The sequence below is a fragment of the Eleutherodactylus coqui genome, chromosome 13, assembly GCF_035609145.1.
Source record: "Eleutherodactylus coqui strain aEleCoq1 chromosome 13, aEleCoq1.hap1, whole genome shotgun sequence".
Classification (NCBI taxonomy): Eukaryota; Metazoa; Chordata; class Amphibia; order Anura; family Eleutherodactylidae; genus Eleutherodactylus; species Eleutherodactylus coqui.
In genome coordinates, this window is record NC_089849.1 from 92,678,873 (window position 1) to 92,698,761 (window position 19,889).

Consider the following 19,889-nt stretch of genomic DNA (forward strand, 5'->3'; position numbering starts at 1 on the left):
GGAATTCACAGAGTTTAATTCAAAGATGGATACGTAGTAGAGGGTTTGCTTTATCGTAAGCAGGACTAAAGGCTCATTTACATGCTAAAACAATCTTTCCAATGATTGAAAGATCGACAGTTTTAGTGATTGTTTTGCATAAAGTGCTAATGGGCAGTAATGCCCACTAGTATTTTATCAGCTTAATTTGCATGTAAATGAGCCTCCAGGAGCTGCTTGCAGAAGATAGCAGGTGGTTTGTTCTCTGCATACAGTTCATTTGTACTCGCAGGGGGCTGTCAGTTGAATACAATGTAATCAGCTGCTGCATGCAGAACACGGCATGTGGTCTGTGTTATCTTCTCTCCTGCTGAACGATGGATTTTACGCTCACCTAAAAATGATTTATCAGCCAAAGAGTGAAAGATGAAAGTATATACACACACACAACGATTATCAGTCAAAAGCCATCATTGGAGCAAATTTTGAGCAATAATCGTTGCGTGTAAATGGGGCTTAAGTCAGAGCAGGTCTTCAGCCTCTACCTGCTGTCAGTAAGGCTGCTTTCACACCTGCGTTACGGTCAGTTCAACTTTCTGCACCTTTCGTTATTCCTCCATTGATGAATACAACAACCAGCCTGAACTGAAAGCAACAGATAATATTCAACCGCCAAAAAAGGCATACTGCAGATTTACGACCCATCTAACCTAATCTACAGGCCTGTTCCAGATCCACCCACTGGGATGTCAACTTTTGATTAATATGGCGGTAAAAAAAAAAAATGGCTTCCTCTGTCACATCAACGTAAAAACAAGAAAGAGAATTTAATGTAAACGTGTTCCGGGTGTGACCGCCTGGGAGTGACCCCACGGACTGATCCACATTCAGTGGAGACCAGGAGGCAATACATGATAGAACACCAAGGGATGGAGATGCATTGTTACCATCTACGGTAATACAAAAGGGCCAGGATGAAGAATGAAGTGCCGCACTCCTCACCGGTCACCTGACCTTACCCCTGTCCCTTAGTCCCCCTACTGCCTGTTATCTGGAGTAGGCAATGTTCTTATTGATTATACACAAAGCTAATTGCCCTTTATCTGCCCATCAACTTGTAGAGCCAAAGTGGAGAGAGTCCTAATCAGCAGGTCCTGGTAGCCCCCCACTAGCCCGCACTCCCTGCAGTTACTGCTATCTCTGCCACACTGCTCAATCAGCCTAATAGACATCCACTCCACACAGTGACTGCAAACAAGATCTCCAGGTCTCAGCAATAGCATTAACCCTTGCCTACTGCTTGTAGGACCCATGCCTACTGTTTGTGACATTAACCCTTGCCTACTGTTTGTGACATTAACCCTTGCCTACTGCTTGTAGGACCCATGCCTACTGCTTGTGACATTAACCCTTGCCTACTGCTTGTAGGACCCTTGCCTACTGTTTGTGACATTAACCCTTGCCTACACTTCTGGCTATTGGATATTAAAGACCGAGAAAGACACCAGTCTCTCATTGCAGTTAGAAATCTAGGAGAGCGCTTAGACAGTGAGTGAGTGAGACTTAAAGGCCATTCATGCTCCTCTGGGTAATATGCGAATAAGGGAGATGGAATGTGCAGCCCCCCACATATCACTGCTTGTCCCCGCTACTACTGGTACTAAAAAGTAAAAATTGCTATATAAAACTTTTTTTTTTTTTGGAAAGCCAGTATCGGGCACACTGCTGCACTATAGTAGTACTCTGTGTAACTGGGGCTACACTTCAGCTCTGATTGCTACGGAACAGTGTAGCTCTCACAGGATGTAACTCGGGATGAGTACAGGATAAGTAATGTATGTACACAGTGACTCCACCAGCAGAATAGTGAGTGCCGCTCTGGAGTACAATACAGGATGTAACTCAGGATCAGTACAGGATAAGTAATGTATGTACACAGTGACTCCACCAGCAGAATAGTGAGTGCAGCTCTGGAGTATAATACAGGATGTAACTCAGGATCAGCACAGGATAAGTAATGTATGTACACAGTGACTCCACCAGCAGAATAGTAAGTGCAGCTCTGGAGTATAATACAGGATGTAACACAGGATAAGTAATGTATGTACACAGTAACTCCACCAGCAGAATAGTGAGTGCAGCTCTGGAGTAGAATACAGGATGTAACTCAGGAGCAGTACAGAAAAGTAATGTATGTACACAGTGACCCCACCAGCAGAATAGTGAGTGCAGCTCTGGGGTATAACACAGGATGTAACTCAGGATCAGTACAGGATAAGTAATGTATGTACACAGTGACTCCACCAGCAGAATAGTGACTGCAGCTCCGGAGTATAATACAGGATATAACTCAGGATCAGTACAGGATAAGTAATGTAATGTACACAGTGACTCCAGCAGCAGAATAGTGAGTGCAGCTCTGCAGTATAATACGGGATGTAACTCAGGAGCAGTACAGGATAAATAATGTATGTACACCGTGACTCTACCAGCAGAATAGTGAGTGCAGCTCTGCAGTATAATATATGATGTAACTCAGGATCAGTACAGGATAAGTAATATATGTACACAGTGACTCCACCAGCAGAATAGTGAGTGCAGCTCTGCAGTATAACACAGGATGTAACTCAGCATCAGTACAGGATAAGTAATGTATATACACTGACTCCACCAGCAGAATAGTGAGTGCAGCTCTGGAGTATAATATAGGATTTAACTCAAGATTAGTACAGGATAAGTAATGTATGTACACAGTAACTCCAGCAGCAGAATAGTGAGTGCAGCTCTGGAGTATAATATAGGATGTAACTCAGGATCATTACAGGATAAGTAATGTATGTATACAGTGACTACACCAGTAGAATAGTGAGTGCAGCTCTGGAGTATAACACAGGATATAACTCAGGACCAGTAGAGTATAAGTAATGTATGTACACAGTGACTCCACTAGTAGAATAGTGAGTGCAGCTCTGGAGCATAATAGAGGATGTTAAAGGGCGTGAGTTATAAAAGGGCAGCTTAAGGGTTCTTCCACGGTGTAAAATAACAAAAAAGCTGAAACTCACTTATTCCCCTTCCCACCACCCATCTGAGCACTGTCATTAGTTGCAGCGGCAGGTTAATGAGATGTCACAGCCTAAGGGGTTAAAAACATAAATCTTGTCTGAAAAACTTGGGATTCAGGAGTTAAGAGTCTGGGAAACTGAGTTGTAGGCGGTTTGACTTATGGGCTCCACAGTCCTGCTGCATGCAGGGGAGGTGCAGTCGAACTGTCCAAACATTAAATTTTTGCTGATGGATCCAGCCAATTCCAATGGGATCCTCTGACATATCATGGGTGCGTGTGGGGATGTCAGACCTTTGACCAATCTTTGATACTGAGGAGGATTTTTTCATGTCTTGTTCTCATTTTCCCTCCATTTAATGGGCTGCCCAGACCAAACATGCAAGAAGTTAATAGGAGAAGCGGTTATTATATAGACCTAATTATATGCAGGCTATAGTAACTGCCCGGAGCTACAGACAAGCAGCGGGGTATCTATATAAACCAGCAGTAGATGCGGTATACAGTCTGATGATGTGTTTTATATACATGGTGCTTCTAAAACAACAGTGGAGCTTAAACGGTACAATGTATCACATGGGAGAACACCCCGATGCCGATCTGAGACTCTGAAGGGAGCCGAGCGCTACAAGACAAATTAAAGGTCTGGGGAAGGGGATCATAAAGATCTGAGATTATGGGGAGATGAAAGCTCCTCAGTCACAATCTGTATGTTCCAGTCATAACAACTTAGATGGCAGCACGCTATGTAATAATTACCGCCCAGCCCCCATCAGCAGCTCTCAGCAGTCACTTGTTCCATTCTCCACAATTACCATTAGTATCTTCATCAGACACTGCAGCAATCTACTACCTGCCATCCTGCTTCATAGTAGTATATATAGTATATATCCATAGGAAACCATTCAACCGGCGCAAGAAAACTCACATTAATACCCACCTGTCAGATATGTGAGTGGGTGTGAGTACCCAGACCAAGTTATATTATGGTACTTAGGGGAGAGTATTATAGTATTTTATCACCGAGGCAGAAAAGTTCCCACTGGAACAACCTTAATCACTGTTGGGAACCACTAATACATAAAATATAACTTTTATTAAAGAACTAATTAAAATAATGCGCAGCTTAAATATGGTTCAAACTTTTTCTATGCACTTTTAGAACCGGGATAATGTTGTGTTTGCACAATCAGTCGTACTTTTGTAGCTCTTGGACTAATATAACAAGGTAGTCCCAGATCTAGCAAATAATACATATATCGCAGCTTGTTCACTGTGATCACCAATAAGTGAGTCTCTATTGGACATAGCTCAATTATTCTCAGACATGGTCATTGATGCAATAGACCATATCTGTTGGAAACCAGTAGTGCTCACTTATGTTATTTATAGTCCACTAAATCTAGAGCCAAAGACTAAGTATAACTAATACAGAACTCTATAGAGCATGGAAGTGCATGTGTCAAAGAGCACTTCACTCACAATGAGCTGTTGTACTATCAATCGTACGTCTATAGTTCTTGGACTGATATAATATACTTTCAAAGTAGTCCAAGGTCTAATAGATGATAGGTGTATCGCAGCTTAATCACTGTGATCATCAATTGTCCTCACACATTGTCATTGATGCAATAGACAATGTCTGTTAGGATCTAATAGTGTTCACTTTAGTCACTTATAGTTCTCTAAATCTAGAGCCAAAGATTATGCATAACTCATACAGAGCTCTATAGAGAATGGGAGTGCATGTATCAAGCAGCCCTCCATTCACAGTGAGCTGTTGTGCTATCGGTCGTACGTCTCTAGTTCTTGGACTGGTATGACATACATTCAAAATAGTCCAAAATCTGACATATGATAGATGTGTCGCAGCTTATTCACTGTGATCATTAATTGTCCTCAGATATGGTCATTGATATAATAGACCATATCTGTTAAGATCCAGTGCTTGCTTCTGTCACTTATAGTTCTCTAGATCCAGAGTCAATGACTATACTTGACTAATATAGAGCTCTATAGAGAGTAGGAGTGCATGTATCGAAAAGCACTCCATTCACAGTGAGCTGTTGTGCTGATAGTGCATTACCCTTTCTGGTTGAACAGAAACGCGTTGGTGGCAGGCAATAGAATAGGAGATGACTTCAAAAACTCCAAATAGCATCTCCTTTAATGAATGGGGAATGTGGGATAATATATAAAATATACAAAAAATATCCCATTCCTCTTATTTTTATTTTTTCTAAGAAGAGTTGTTTTCTGCCTAGAAATCACAGGCAGAAAACTTAGCTCTCTTGAAAATTAAAAAATTGGAAAGCATTAATCACAACATAGCTATTATGCTTGGTGATACTATTCTGTTCAACCAGAAAGGGTAATGCACTATCAGCACAACAGCTCACTGTGAATGGAGTGCTTTTCGATACATGCACTCCTACTCTCTATAGAGCTCTATATTAGTCAAGTATAGTCATTGACTCTGGATCTAGAGAACTATAAGTGACAGAAGCAAGCACTGGATCTTAACAGATATGGTCTATTATATCAATGACCATATCTGAGGACAATTAATGATCACAGTGAATAAGCTGCGACACATCTATCATATGTCAGATTTTGGACTATTTTGAATGTATGTCATACCAGTCCAAGAACTAGAGACGTACGACCGATAGCACAACAGCTCACTGTGAATGGAGGGCTGCTTGATACATGCACTCCCATTCTCTATAGAGCTCTGTATGAGTTATGCATAATCTTTGGCTCTAGATTTAGAGAACTATAAGTGACTAAAGTGAACACTATTAGATCCTAACAGACATTGTCTATTGCATCAATGACAATGTGTGAGGACAATTGATGATCACAGTGATTAAGCTGCGATACACCTATCATCTATTAGACCTTGGACTACTTTGAAAGTATATTATATCAGTCCAAGAACTATAGACGTACGATTGATAGTACAACAGCTCATTGTGAGTGAAGTGCTCTTTGACACATGCACTTCCATGCTCTATAGAGTTCTGTATTAGTTATACTTAGTCTTTGGCTCTAGATTTAGTGGACTATAAATAACATAAGTGAGCACTACTGGTTTCCAACAGATATGGTCTATTGCATCAATGACCATGTCTGAGAATAATTGAGCTATGTCCAATAGAGACTCACTTATTGGTGATCACAGTGAACAAGCTGCGATATATGTATTATTTGCTAGATCTGGGACTACCTTGTTATATTAGTCCAAGAGCTACAAAAGTACGACTGATTGTGCAAACACAACATTATCCCGGTTCTAAAAGTGCATAGAAAAAGTTTGAACCATATTTAAGCTGCGCATTATTTTAATTAGTTCTTTAATAAAAGTTATATTTTATGTATTAGTGGTTCCCAACAGTGATTAAGAGTATTATAGTAGTTATATTCTTGTACATAGGGGGCAGTATTATAGTAGTTATATCCTTGTACATAGGAGCAGTATTATAGTAGTTATATTCTTGTACATAGGGGGCAGTATTATAGTAGTTATATTCTTGTACATAGGGAGCAGTATTATAACAGTTATATTCTTGTACATAGGAGGCAGTATTATAGTAGTTATATTCTTGTACATAGGGGCAGTATTATAGTAGTTATATCCTTGTACATAGGAGCAGTATTATAGTAGTTATATTCTTGTACATAGGGGGCAGTATTATAGTAGTTATATTCTTGTACACAGGAGGCAGTATTATAGTAGTTATATTCTTGTACACAGGAGGCAGTATTATAGTAGTTATATTCTTGTACATAGGGGGCAGTATTATAGTAGTTATATTCTTGTACATAGGGGGCAGTATTATACCGTGTTTCCCCGAAAGTAAGACAGTGTCTTACTTTCTTTTTATCCCCAAAAGCCCCACTATGTCTTACTTTCGGGGTATGTCTTATAATAAAAAAAAAATCATTACTCACCTCCCCCGGCGTTCTGTCGCGCTCCGGCAGGATGTCGCTCGCTCCTCGTCCCCGTCGCAGCATTGCTTTCTGAATGCGGGGCTTGAAATCCCCGCCTCCAGAAAGCTAATACACACGCCGTCAGCCAGTTACAGCCATTCAATGACAGCATTGAATGGCTGTGATTGGCTGAAGGCGCACGTGGCTTCAGCCAATCACACTATTCAATGACATCATTGAATGGCTGTGATTGGCTGAAGCCACGTGCGCCTTCAGCCAATCACAGCCATTCAATGCTGTCATTGAATGGCTGTAACTGGCTGACGGCGTGTGTATTAGCTTTCTGGAGGCGGGGATTTCAAGCCCCGCATTAAGAAAGCAATGCTGCGCCGGGGACGAGGAGCGAGCGACATCCTGCCGGAGCGCGACAGAACGCCGGGGGAGGTGAGTAATGATTTTTTTTTTCTCCACTGTATATACGGTATGTCTTACTTTCGGGGTACGGCTTACATTGGCCGACCCCCCTGACACGTCTTACAATCGGGGAAACACGGTAGTAGTTCTATTCTCGTACATAGGGGCAGTATTATAGTAGTTCTATTTTTGTACATAGGGGCAGTATTATAGTAGTTATATTCTTGTAGAAAGGAGCAGTATTACAGTAGTTATATTCTTGTACATAGGGGCAGTATTATAGTAGTTATATTATTGTACATAGGGGGCAGTATTATAGTAGTTATATTCTTGTACATAGGGGACAGTATTATAGTACTTATAAACTTGTACATAGGGGGCAGTATTATAGTAGTTATATTCTTGTACATAGGAGCAGTATTATAGTAGTTATATTCTTGTACATAGGCGGTAGTATTATAGTACTTATATTCTTGTACAGAGGGGGCAGTATTATAGTAGTTATATTCTTGTACAGAGGGGGCAGTATTATAGTAGTTATATTCTTGTACAGAGGGGGCAGTATTATAGTAGTTATATTCTTGTACATAGGGGCAGTATTATAGTAGTTATATTCTTGTACATAGGAGGCACTATTATAGTAGTTATATTCTTGTACATAGGAGCAGTATTATAGTAGTTATATTCTTGTACATGGGGGGCAGTATTATAGTAGTTATATTCTTGTACATAGGGGGCAGTATTATAGTAGTTATATTCTTGTACATAGGGGGCAGTATTATAGTAGTTATATTCTTGTACATAGGGGGCAGTATTATAGTAGTTATATTCTTGTACATAGGAGGCAGTATTATAGTAGTTATATTCTTGTACATAGGGGGTAGTATCATAGTAGTTATATTCTTGTACATAGGTGCAGTATTATAGTAGTTATATTCTCGTACATAGGGGGCAGTATTATAGTAGTTATATTCTTGTACATAGGAGGCAGTATTATAGTAGTTATATTCTTGTACATAGGGGGTAGTATTATAGTAGTTATATTCTTGTACATAGGAGCAGTATTATAGTAGTTATATTCTTGTACATAAGGGGCAGTATGATAGTGGTTATATTCCTGTACATAGGAGGCAGTATTATAGTAGTTATATTCTTGTACATAGTAGGCAGTATTATAGTAGTTATATTCTTGTACATAGGAGCAGTATTATAGTAGTTATATTCTTGTACAAAGGGACAGTATTATAGTGGTTATATTCTTGTACATAGTAGGCAGTATTATAGTAGTTATATTCTTGTACATAGGAGGCAGTATTATAGCAGTTATATTCTTGTACATAGGAGGCAGTATTATAGCAGTTATATTCTTGTACATAGGAGGCAGTATTATAGTAGTTATATTCTTGTACATAGTAGGCAGTATTATAGCAGTTATATTCTTGTACATTGGGGGCAGTATTATAGTAGTTATATTCTTGTACATAGGGGCAGTATTATAGTAGTTATATTCTTGTACATAGGGGGCAGTATTATAGTAGTTATATTCTTGTACATAGGAGCAGTATTATAGTAGTTATATTCTTGTACATAGGGGACAGTATTATAGTAGTTATATTCTTGTACATAGGGGACAGTATTATAGTAGTTATATTCTTGTACATAGGGGACAGTATTATAGTAGTTATATTCTTGTACATAGGGGACAGTATTATAGTAGTTATATTCTTGTACATAGGGGCAGTATTATAGTAGTTATATACTTGTACATAGGAGCAGTATTATAGTAGTTATATTCTTGTACAAAGGGACAGTATTATAGTGGTTATATTCTTGTACATAGTAGGCAGTATTATAGTAGTTATATTCTTGTACATAGGAGCAGTATTATAGTAGTTATATTCTTGTACATAGGGGCAGTATTATAGTAGTTATATTCTTGTACATAGGGGGCAGTATTATAGTAGTTATATTCTTGTACATAGGGGGCAGTATTATAGTAGTTATATTCTTGTACATATGTGGTAGTATTATAGCAGTTACATTCTTGTACATAGGATGTAGTATTATAGTAGTTATATTCTTGTACATAGGAGGCAGTATTATAGTAGTTATATTCTTGAACATAGGAGGCAGTATTATAGTAGTTATATTCTTGTACATAGGAGCAGTATTACAGTAGTTATATTCTTGTACATAGGGTGCAGTATTATAGTAGTTATATTCTTGTACATAGGGGGCAGTATTATAGTAGTTATATTCTTGTACATAGGGGGCAGTATTATAGTAGTTATATTCCTGTACATAGGAGGCAGTATTATAGTAGTTATATTCTTGTAAATAGGGGGCAGTATTATAGTAGTTATATTCTTGTACATTGGGGGCAGTATTATAGTAGTTATATTCTTGTACATAGGGGCAGTATTATAGTAGTTATATTCTTGTACATAGGGGGCAGTATTATAGTAGTTATATTCTTGTACATAGGAGCAGTATTATAGTAGTTATATTCTTGTACATAGGGGACAGTATTATAGTAGTTATATTCTTGTACATAGGGGACAGTATTATAGTAGTTATATTCTTGTACATAGGGGACAGTATTATAGTAGTTATATTCTTGTACATAGGGGACAGTATTATAGTAGTTATATTCTTGTACATAGGGGACAGTATTATAGTAGTTATATTCTTGTACATAGGGGCAGTATTATAGTAGTTATATACTTGTACATAGGAGCAGTATTATAGTAGTTATATTCTTGTACAAAGGGACAGTATTATAGTGGTTATATTCTTGTACATAGTAGGCAGTATTATAGTAGTTATATTCTTGTACATAGGAGCAGTATTATAGTAGTTATATTCTTGTACATAGGGGCAGTATTATAGTAGTTATATTCTTGTACATAGGGGGCAGTATTATAGTAGTTATATTCTTGTACATAGGGGCAGTATTATAGTAGTTATATTCTTGTACATATGTGGTAGTATTATAGCAGTTACATTCTTGTACATAGGATGTAGTATTATAGTAGTTATATTCTTGTACATAGGAGGCAGTATTATAGTAGTTATATTCTTGAACATAGGAGGCAGTATTATAGTAGTTATATTCTTGTACATAGGAGCAGTATTACAGTAGTTATATTCTTGTACATAGGGTGCAGTATTATAGTAGTTATATTCTTGTACATAGGGGGCAGTATTATAGTAGTTATATTCTTCTACATAGGGGGCAGTATTATAGTAGTTATATTCCTGTACATAGGAGGCAGTATTATAGTAGTTATATTCTTGTACATAAGTGGCAGTATTATAGTAGTTATATTCTTGTACATAGGGGGTAGTATTATAGTAGTTATATTCTTGTACATAGGAGCAGTATTATAGTAGTTATATTCTTGTACATAAGGGGCAGTATGATAGTGGTTATATTCCTGTACATAGGAGGCAGTATTATAGTAGTTATATTCTTGTACATAGTAGGCAGTATTATAGTAGTTATATTCTTGTACATAGGAGGCAGTATTATAGCAGTTATATTCTTGTACATAGGAGGCAGTATTATAGCAGTTATATTCTTGTACATAGGAGGCAGTATTATAGCAGTTATATTCTTGTACATAGGAGGCAGTATTATAGTAGTTATATTCTTGTAAATAGGGGGCAGTATTATAGTAGTTATATTCTTGTACATTGGGGGCAGTATTATAGTAGTTATATTCTTGTACATAGGGATGCAGTATTATAGTAGTTATATTCTTGTACATAGGGATGCAGTATTATAGTAGTTATATTCTTGTACATAGGGATGCAGTATTATAGTAGTTATATTCTTGTACATAGGGGGCAGTATTATAGTAGTTATATTCTTGTACATAGGGGGCAGTATTATAGTAGTTATATTCTTGTACACAGAAGGCAGTATTATAGTAGTTATATTCTTGTATATAGGGGGCAGTATTATAGTAGTTATATTCTTGTATATAGGGGGCAGTATTATAGTATTTATATTCTTGTATATAGGGGGCAGTATTATAGTAGTTATATTCTTGTATATAGAGGCATTATAGTAGTTATATTCTTGTACATAGGGGGCAGTATTACAGTAGTTATATTCTTGTACATAGGGGGCAGTATTATAGTAGTTCTATTCTTGTATATAGAGGCATTATAGTAGTTATATTCTTGTACATAGGGGCAGTATTATAGTAGTTATATTCTTGTACATAGGGGGCAGTATTATAGTAGTTATATTCTTGTACATAGGGAGCAGTATTATAGTAGTTATATTCTTGTATATAGAGGCATTATAGTAGTTATATTCTTGTACATAGGGGGCAGTATTATAGTAGTTACATTCTTGTACATAGGAGGCAGTATTATAGTAGTTATATTCTTGTACATAGGGGCAGTATTATAGCAGTTATGTTCCTGTGCATAGGGGGCAGTATTATAGTAGGTATATTCTTGTACATAGGGGGCAGTATTATAGTAGTTACATTCTTGTACATAGGAGGCAGTATTATAGTAGTTATATTCTTGTACATAGGGGCAGTATTATAGCAGTTATGTTCCTGTGCATAGGGGGCAGTATTATAGTAGGTATATTCTTGTACATAGGGGGCAGTATTATAGTAGTTATATTCTTGTACATAGGAGGCAGTATTATAGTAGTTATATTCTTGTACATAGGGGGCAGTATTATAGTAGGTATATTCTTGTACACAGGCGGCAGTATTATAGTATTTAGTTTAGAAAAAAGCCTGATGAGGGGGCGACCTAATAGCTATTTATAATTATATCAGGGGACAATACAGAGAGCTCTTGCCTCATCTATTTATACCCAGGATTGTGACAATAGGGCGCCCCCTTGTCTAGAGGAAAGAAGGTTTCTACATTGACACAGAAGGGGTTTCTTTACTGTAAGAGCAGCGAGACTATGGAATTCTCTGCCTGAGGACGGGGTGATGGCAAATTTGATATAAGAATTCAAGAGGGGACTGGACGCCTTCTTGAGCGTTACAATATTACATGTTAAATCACCCATTACTTCAGAAGGGTCTGTGATTTGGGGATTATTCTGATTTCCAGACTGGAGTCAGGAAGGAATGTTTTTCCCCTTTAATAGGGAAAATTGGCTTCTACGTCATTGGGATTTTAGGTCTTCTTTTGGATCAACACTAGAGGGGTAAAAGGCTGAACTGGACGGATATGTGTCTTTTTTCAGCCTAACATGCTATGTAAGTGTTCCTTTAACCAGATGATTTTCCGTTTGACCGAGCCACCTATGATTGAGTTTGCTCCGGCAGCCTGGTTATACAGGCAAAAACACTATTGGCCCTTTCAGATATGAAAGTGATTAGTCTTTCGTCGTTCGATCGTTGGCTGCATTTAGAATGAACGACTATCGTTCCTTTTAGCTTGTTTGAATGATTCTTTTCGCTAATCATTCAAACAATCATAAAAGGGTCTTTACTAGGTTTCAGAATAAACACACCATGAAGTCTGAGCTCTGAGTCACGGAGGTGGGCCGCTCTGGCTCCACCACCCACATCATGAAGACTGACAACTCTCTCCCCTTTTCTGTTTAGGGACAGAGCGGTCACGTGGGTGGGGAGAGGCCGCTGCGGCCCACCTCTGTGACTCGGAGCTCAAACTTCACGGTGTATTTATTTTGAACCGCGGCAGGATAAAACAAACATGGAAGTCATGAGCGTACCTGCCCCGGGTGCATGCGGTCCGTGGTTTGGGCAGCACGAACCCGGCGAGGGGATCCCTTTAAGCAGAGTACTGATAACCCCTAAGTGACAGAATGTGACAATTCTGGAGTAATTCACAGTGAATGCCGGGTTTTGCAGGGTTACCAGTATTAACAGATATCCCTCAGTACATTTCTTCAGGCGTTCTATAAATTCTGAGGAAAGTACTTGAGACTATGACATAGACAGAAGATAAAAGCAGACTGTGTACAAGCCAAATATCGCAGAAATACCGGGGTGATGACAGATTAACGACGCTTTAAATTTAGTCTACATTTATTTCTCTTTTTGTGGTGACTTGAACGCAGCTTAAAATAGGACAGCGAGATACAAGATTCTCACCGAGGAACGATGTCTCTGTACCAGAAGGTATAAGAAAACCAGGTCTGTTTCTGTGTAGGAGCTGCGGGGTACTGCGGTGTATATGAAAAATAACCAACAGCCTCACAATGCTGGACAATGACTGTGCATAGTCCGAGTCTAGGCCCATCTGTCTGTGATATACGGGGGCCAAGAGAAGAAAAGGGGTTGATAACTGAAGCTTTTCAATGTCCCACAAGAATATATCCCTGTTCACAATCAATAATACCTGGAACTCTTAGGAGAGATTATATGTAATTTTGCCTTATTTAAGATAAGCCTAATGCTGGAGGTCTGTACGGTGATATTGGATACAGTCCTCACATGCTAGCATTAGGGACTATACTCCGGACATTACAACATATTCTGCAATGTCCCCTAAAGTCAATCTCCGGGAACCCTCTAACTCAGCCTCATTCCCCTCACTCTGTGGCTGTAGTTTCCTGACAATTACTTTTTCTCTCTCTGGAGTTTTATTGGAGTTACCGCTTTTTCTGACTGCAAGATGCAGTTTTCTGTGAGATACAATCTTCCTGAAAAGCTTGTGCACCTTATCGTTCAGAGGCAGGGGGGTCTGACAGATCCAGAGACCCCTGACCGCTGCTTCAATGATCCGTCAGTGCACTGATCGATCACCGGGAGAACTCTGCAGCCATACATACCATACAGTTAGCCCTCTCCCGGCCTGATCCCCCTCCAGCAGAAAACACTGGAGATCCCCTTTATATCTCCCTGGGGTGCAGGACCTCCTCTGTACACACCAAGTGAGCTGGAGCAGCTAGAGGGGGTCATGCATAACTATACACATATGTGGGGATTTACTATTAGGCCTCATGTCCACGGGCAGGTCGGATTCCGCAGGTCAGAGCCTGCAGCGGGATCCCACCCTACCCATGTCAAGAGGACACTGCTTACCTGTCTGGATCCTTTGCATGGCTATGTGGGTCTCTCCATCTTCTCCAATGTGGATTTGGGCAGTTTCCTGCTTTACCGTGGGATCCGCGGCACGTCCGCAGTGTAAGCTGTGGACGTGCCGTGGATCGGATGGCTTCTATTGACTTCAATGGAAGTGGTCCATGCGATTTTTTTTTTTCATGCGCGTGCAATCTGCAGATCTGGAAAAATGATATCCGAGGGTATTTAATTACCTGCGGATGCCCAATGATTGTCTACGGGCTGATGGATCTGCGGATCACACGTGCGGGTGTCACGCGCGGATTCCACACTACACTTATGCCCATAGGCATGAGGCCTCAATCAGCGTTTAACATGCCAACTGCAGATGAAGTGTGTGTGTGTGGCAGAGCTGTATGAGCTGTGTGTGTATGTAGCAGAGTTGTGTATGTTGCACGCTTGTACAATATGCATGCAGCAGTGCTGTGTATGTGTATAATGTCAACTTATGTGCTTGCGCCATTGTTTGAATGAACACAGTAGGTTTAATAGAAGCCGTCTGTTAACTATTTAACCCCTCTTTTCTATACTAGAATGCCAAAAATAATGACGGTAGCCCCTCCATACGCAGGAGTGAAGAATATTTCAGTCTGTAACGAGTCACAGGATTCAAGATGGCTGCCAATGACCCACGGATCGATAAAATGTAAGATACAACTGGGGTTTCCAGGTATCACAGCAAGGTATTATGGGACTATGCAATGGGATATTATAAAATAGGGGGTGGGAGAAATCTTAGGGGAAAAAAAAGACACTTTTGGCAAAACCGGTTTCCGAACCGCAGACAGCACGCGGATGGAGCCAAGCTGCCGTTTGTCCTGCATCTCTGCAAGAACTTGGGAGCTAATGATATTCTGAATCGTATGAGTTATGTTAGAACCGGCTGACATTACACACCCCGTGTGATCAAGCAGAAAGTGACCTGCTGGTTCCTATCCGGCCTGTCAGTGCGTCGCTCCAACGGCGGCGATTTCTGCTTAACAACCTGTCACAAATCACATTGCCCCCCGTGACGCAACGGCCGCACTAACCTCCGGCCCTCCATTAACTGCTAGTCTTGCCACAGATTATAGGCCTCTCCGTAATGAAAGGCGGAAAACAGAAGTGCCTGCATCCCACGTCTGTCCGCAGCAACGGAGGGCAGGAAGATCCGCGCAGTGCCAGGCTCTACAAGCCCTAATTATGTATGGGGAATAGAAGAAATCAGCTGGCTTGGGGGCCGACCTCTGACCCCGCGAGCAGCAGGACCCCCGGCCGCTTATCTGCCATTGTCACCGGGAACAATGGCCACTCCTGATCCAACCTTATTATTTATGATACTGCAAACGGCCTCATATTTCCCATTTACCCATAAAGGTTCCCCGTTTACAGTCTGACCAGCGAGCAAACCGGCGCAACGCCACAATAACGCTTACTATCATGGGAGCTGCCGCTGCGATCTTGTTGGGAAATTTGTCGCCAGCTAAAAATTTCCCTTGCATGTGGACAGGTGTTATCCTTATGGGACATCCCCTTTAAAAGGTGGCTGACAACAGAGAACAATAAATTGTCCTTCTCTACTGAGCAAAGATAGTAGTAAATGTAGAAGGATGTATGCTGGTCCTGGGAATGGCAGACTCTCCGAATTTTGGGGTTGTCCACATTTGGAAAAAGATGGCCATTTTCTTCTGAAAACAGCGCCACACCTGTCCAGAGATTATGTCTGGTATTGCAGCTCAGTTCCATTGAAATAAATGTGGACAGGGGTGGCGCTGTTTTGGGGAAAAAAAATGGCCCAAACCCACTGGATTAATATTGCTCAGTGTAAACGCGGCCAACGATTGAACGATGAACAAGGATTTGTTCGTTTCTCATTCATTTCATGCAAGCATCGCTGGCTCGTTCGCTAATCGATGGGCTTAAACAGCGATCGCTCCGTCGTTCTCCGCTACAGCGGACTAAACCATACTAAAGAAGTAAAGGATTTACCTTTGTGTTTAAACTAACCGCCCGAGCGAACTGCGACATCGTTTACTTGGGCGAACAGTTATCGCTACGTGGCTAAGGTGGGCTTCACGTGGCCAAGAAAATCGCACGAGATTTGAGTGTTGCGAGGCGCATAAACATGAACCCTATTCCTTCGAACAGGGTCAGCAGACACATAAGCGATGCTTTCCCGCATGGCACGGTGATGCAATGTGAAGAAACGAATTGTAGCATGTTCGCTCTGGCTGTGAGATGGAGCATCGCTGCCTCATTGTTATCAACGCAGCCCGGCCGGATTGAAAGCAACTGGAGAACTCCGCGATCCTCTTCCACAGCTGTGACAGCCGCGCCGGAGGATCCCTGCATCCCCAAAGTGATGCGAGGCAGTTTTCACACCTCGCATCTCTGGGGCTTTCACATGGTGGGGAGCGTAGTGTCCCCGCTTGTCTTTTGTATCAAGCTGTTCTCTGCTCCGAGGGCCCAGCTGTTATACAGCCGAGCGCTCCGTGCGCGGTATGGAGAACGCAGCTGGACCGCTCTCTTCTTCATACCCAGCCTGTCATCAGGGAGCGGGATACAGCGGAAATAATAGTATCAGCTGTATCCCGCTGTGAATCCCTGATAAGGCTCATCGTTGTCTTTCAGCACGATGAGCAACGGCTTAACGAAAACTGCACAATGTTAGTGCAGTTAGACACAACGATTATAACCCAAAAGAGGGCTTTTAAGCGAATTTTGAGCGATAATCGTTGTGTCTAAATGGGCCTTTAGAAGCACCTTACTGGTGTGTAGCTCCATAGATGTAGTTCTTTGGCTGAGGTGTGGAGGTCTGGAGAGGTGGTCCTCATGGCAGGGATGTGTGAGGCCAGTACCAGTCACATGGTAGTCCCTCCCCGAGTACCGTATAACTCCCGCTGGTGTCTGGTGGGGAGCCCATTAATAGGACAGCTCTCCCAAACATCAGAGGTGTATTTGGCAGAGATGGCTTCCCCACTCCAGCTCTCTATATGATCCCTCTCCAGACTTATCTGCTGATCTTAGATAAGAGAACCTGACAGTCGGCTCGTCTTCAAAAGACCCGTCTCAATGCTTTGATTCTGGCAATCAGAGACTCACCGCATAACGTCCCGAACCCCTCCATGTGCCGGGGAGGGGGCTTCGGGGACAGAAGACATCCTTCTTCAAGATGAGTGAGGGGGGGGGGGGGGGGGGGTAAACTCCTTTACTTATCCATCATTTGTTTGCTTGAATGCTGGGGAAGACTTGCGGGCTCTGCCGTATCTGCGGTCGGTCGTAGGCTAATGAACTGGATGTACTACAACTGAGTCGCAAAGTAGGAAAGAAAAGCTGCAATTACCATTTTTACTCCTTTTTTTGCAAGCTGGACCACGGTCGGCCCTTAATGGATCGGCTGCCATCTTGTATCAATCGTGTAAAGCTGCGGGCACTGGTCTACAAAGATGGCACATGACTCCCTGCGCTGGCATGCCATCACATCACTAGTATTGCTGTCCTTGTATGGCAGAAATGCCCATAAGATATAACCCTCATACCGCATGATTAGCCTTGGTCAGTCACTCTGGCGCACATATTCACCAGCTAAAGGCCCTTTTACATGGAAATAATTGTTTAATCGCATGAAAATGAACACTGACCAACGATGAATGATAATTCGTTGGCTTATCATTCATTCTATACAGGTATAAAGATCAGCGTTCGCCATTTGCCAATCGCTACGTGTAAAAGATGATTATTCAGTTATTATCCCAGACTGTCCTGACCAACAACGGATTGACGAGAAAACAAAAAAAATGACAAAAAATGTAAGTGATTTTTCTGCACGTGTAAACGGACCTCGTTTGAAAGCAAACAACTCGATCGCTCGTTCCACTGATTAACTGCTCAGCGTAGACAGGAGCTTAGGCCGCGGCGTACACGACTCTATGCTCACTGCGCATTACTTGTGCAGTCTTTGAGCGCGTAATACACAACAGTTATATCCCATTGACCTTTATTGTGCTGCACATGCAAAAAAACAAAACAAGGCGCAAATTACGCATACACACCAAGATAGTGTATGGGGATTGGCGGCAAGTATATATGTATGCGGTGCCCATGCGCAGACCGCAGGCAGATACGCTCGTGTGACCCCGGCCTTAACTGGATTTCCTTCAGTTGGAACAAGCATTGGCCACACACTCTCGTACCCTCGTGTAATGCTGGAAAGACCCCTTTTGCCCCCACGTACGTTTCCCTGTGGATCCCCTGTATATAACACAGGCGCACTTACCTGATTGATGGAATTGGCAGCGCAAGAGGCCAATGCCGTGCCAACGGAGGCCAACAGGAAGCAGCTCAGGTCAAAGGGCACAGGAGCCATGGCATAGCCAGCAGAAGCTGTGATCACCACCAAAGCTGCGAAACCAAGGGTAGAGTTACAGAATCTGCCCAACGCACTACCTGGGTACAACGGCCCATATCTATCAATGTAATTGCCTCCTCCCCCTTCCTTATGGGTTGTAGGTCTGACGGGAAGGGTCTTTGCTCCCTCTCTATCAACTTGCTATGCCCAGTTTACACGCTCGTGTATTTTACCCGCTCACGTCTGTGGTTGTGTGCGCAGACAAAAAAAAGAACGCATGAAATGCGCAGCCTATGTGCAGTTTTTTTGCGGATTTACACAGCCCATTGATTTCAGTGCATATTACGGACCAGGACTGGATATGCCACGTATTTTTTCACGAGATCACAAATTGCATGAAACAAATTTGCTCATGTTAATGAATCCATTCAAATCAGTGGGTTCCATTCACTGCGTATCATGTGCAAAAATTGCTTGCATGCTACATGGTGCAAACACACTCGCGTGAAGAAGCCCTTAGGAGTCATTTGCAGGTCGCATGCCCATTTGTAAAAATGGAGTGAAGTTGCTCTGTTGTCGTGGGCCTCTCCAGCATGTTCCATACTGCAGTACTGGCTCTAGCCAGCAGATGGCGCCATTGTATGATAGCAGAAAGAGAAACCCCCCTAGGAAACGCTAAATACAAAATTGGATTGCAAAGGGTTAAAGATGAGCTAGAAACTATGTAGGGTCACTTACTGATATTTTCATGCCTACGTACCCTAAAGTTGACCGCTGATGACCAGGCCCGTCCATCAGCGGCCTCCAATGAATAAGACGTTGCACACAATGGCAGACTAGTGTATGCTCAGTACTGTGTTAGGCAATGGAGGCTGGTGATGGACGGGCCTGATCCCATGCGGCTCCATCAGCGGCCATTGGTGCTGGTGTGAAGACATGAGGATATTAGTGTCTCTTCACGTCATTTCCAGCAGATCTTTAAAAAAACATAAAAGTGGCAAACCTCTTAAAGGCTCCTACTGCAAGCCGTATTCTAGATCTGCGTTGTACAGAATCCCAATACTGGGCTCATCCTGTACCTCTGTAGGACAGATCG

At 41.6% G+C, this 19,889-nt stretch overlaps 1 protein-coding gene across 1 annotated transcript in view; it reads right to left on the reverse strand.

Moving 5' to 3' along the window:
• COX10 (cytochrome c oxidase assembly factor heme A:farnesyltransferase COX10) overlaps positions 1 to 19,889 on the reverse strand; it is a 109,114-nt gene that overhangs the window by 71,736 nt on the left and 17,489 nt on the right. The window contains exon 4 of the mRNA XM_066586338.1: positions 18,722 to 18,846. Coding sequence (XP_066442435.1) covers positions 18,722 to 18,846 — 125 coding nt within the window. The remainder of the gene's footprint in view (positions 1 to 18,721; positions 18,847 to 19,889) is intronic.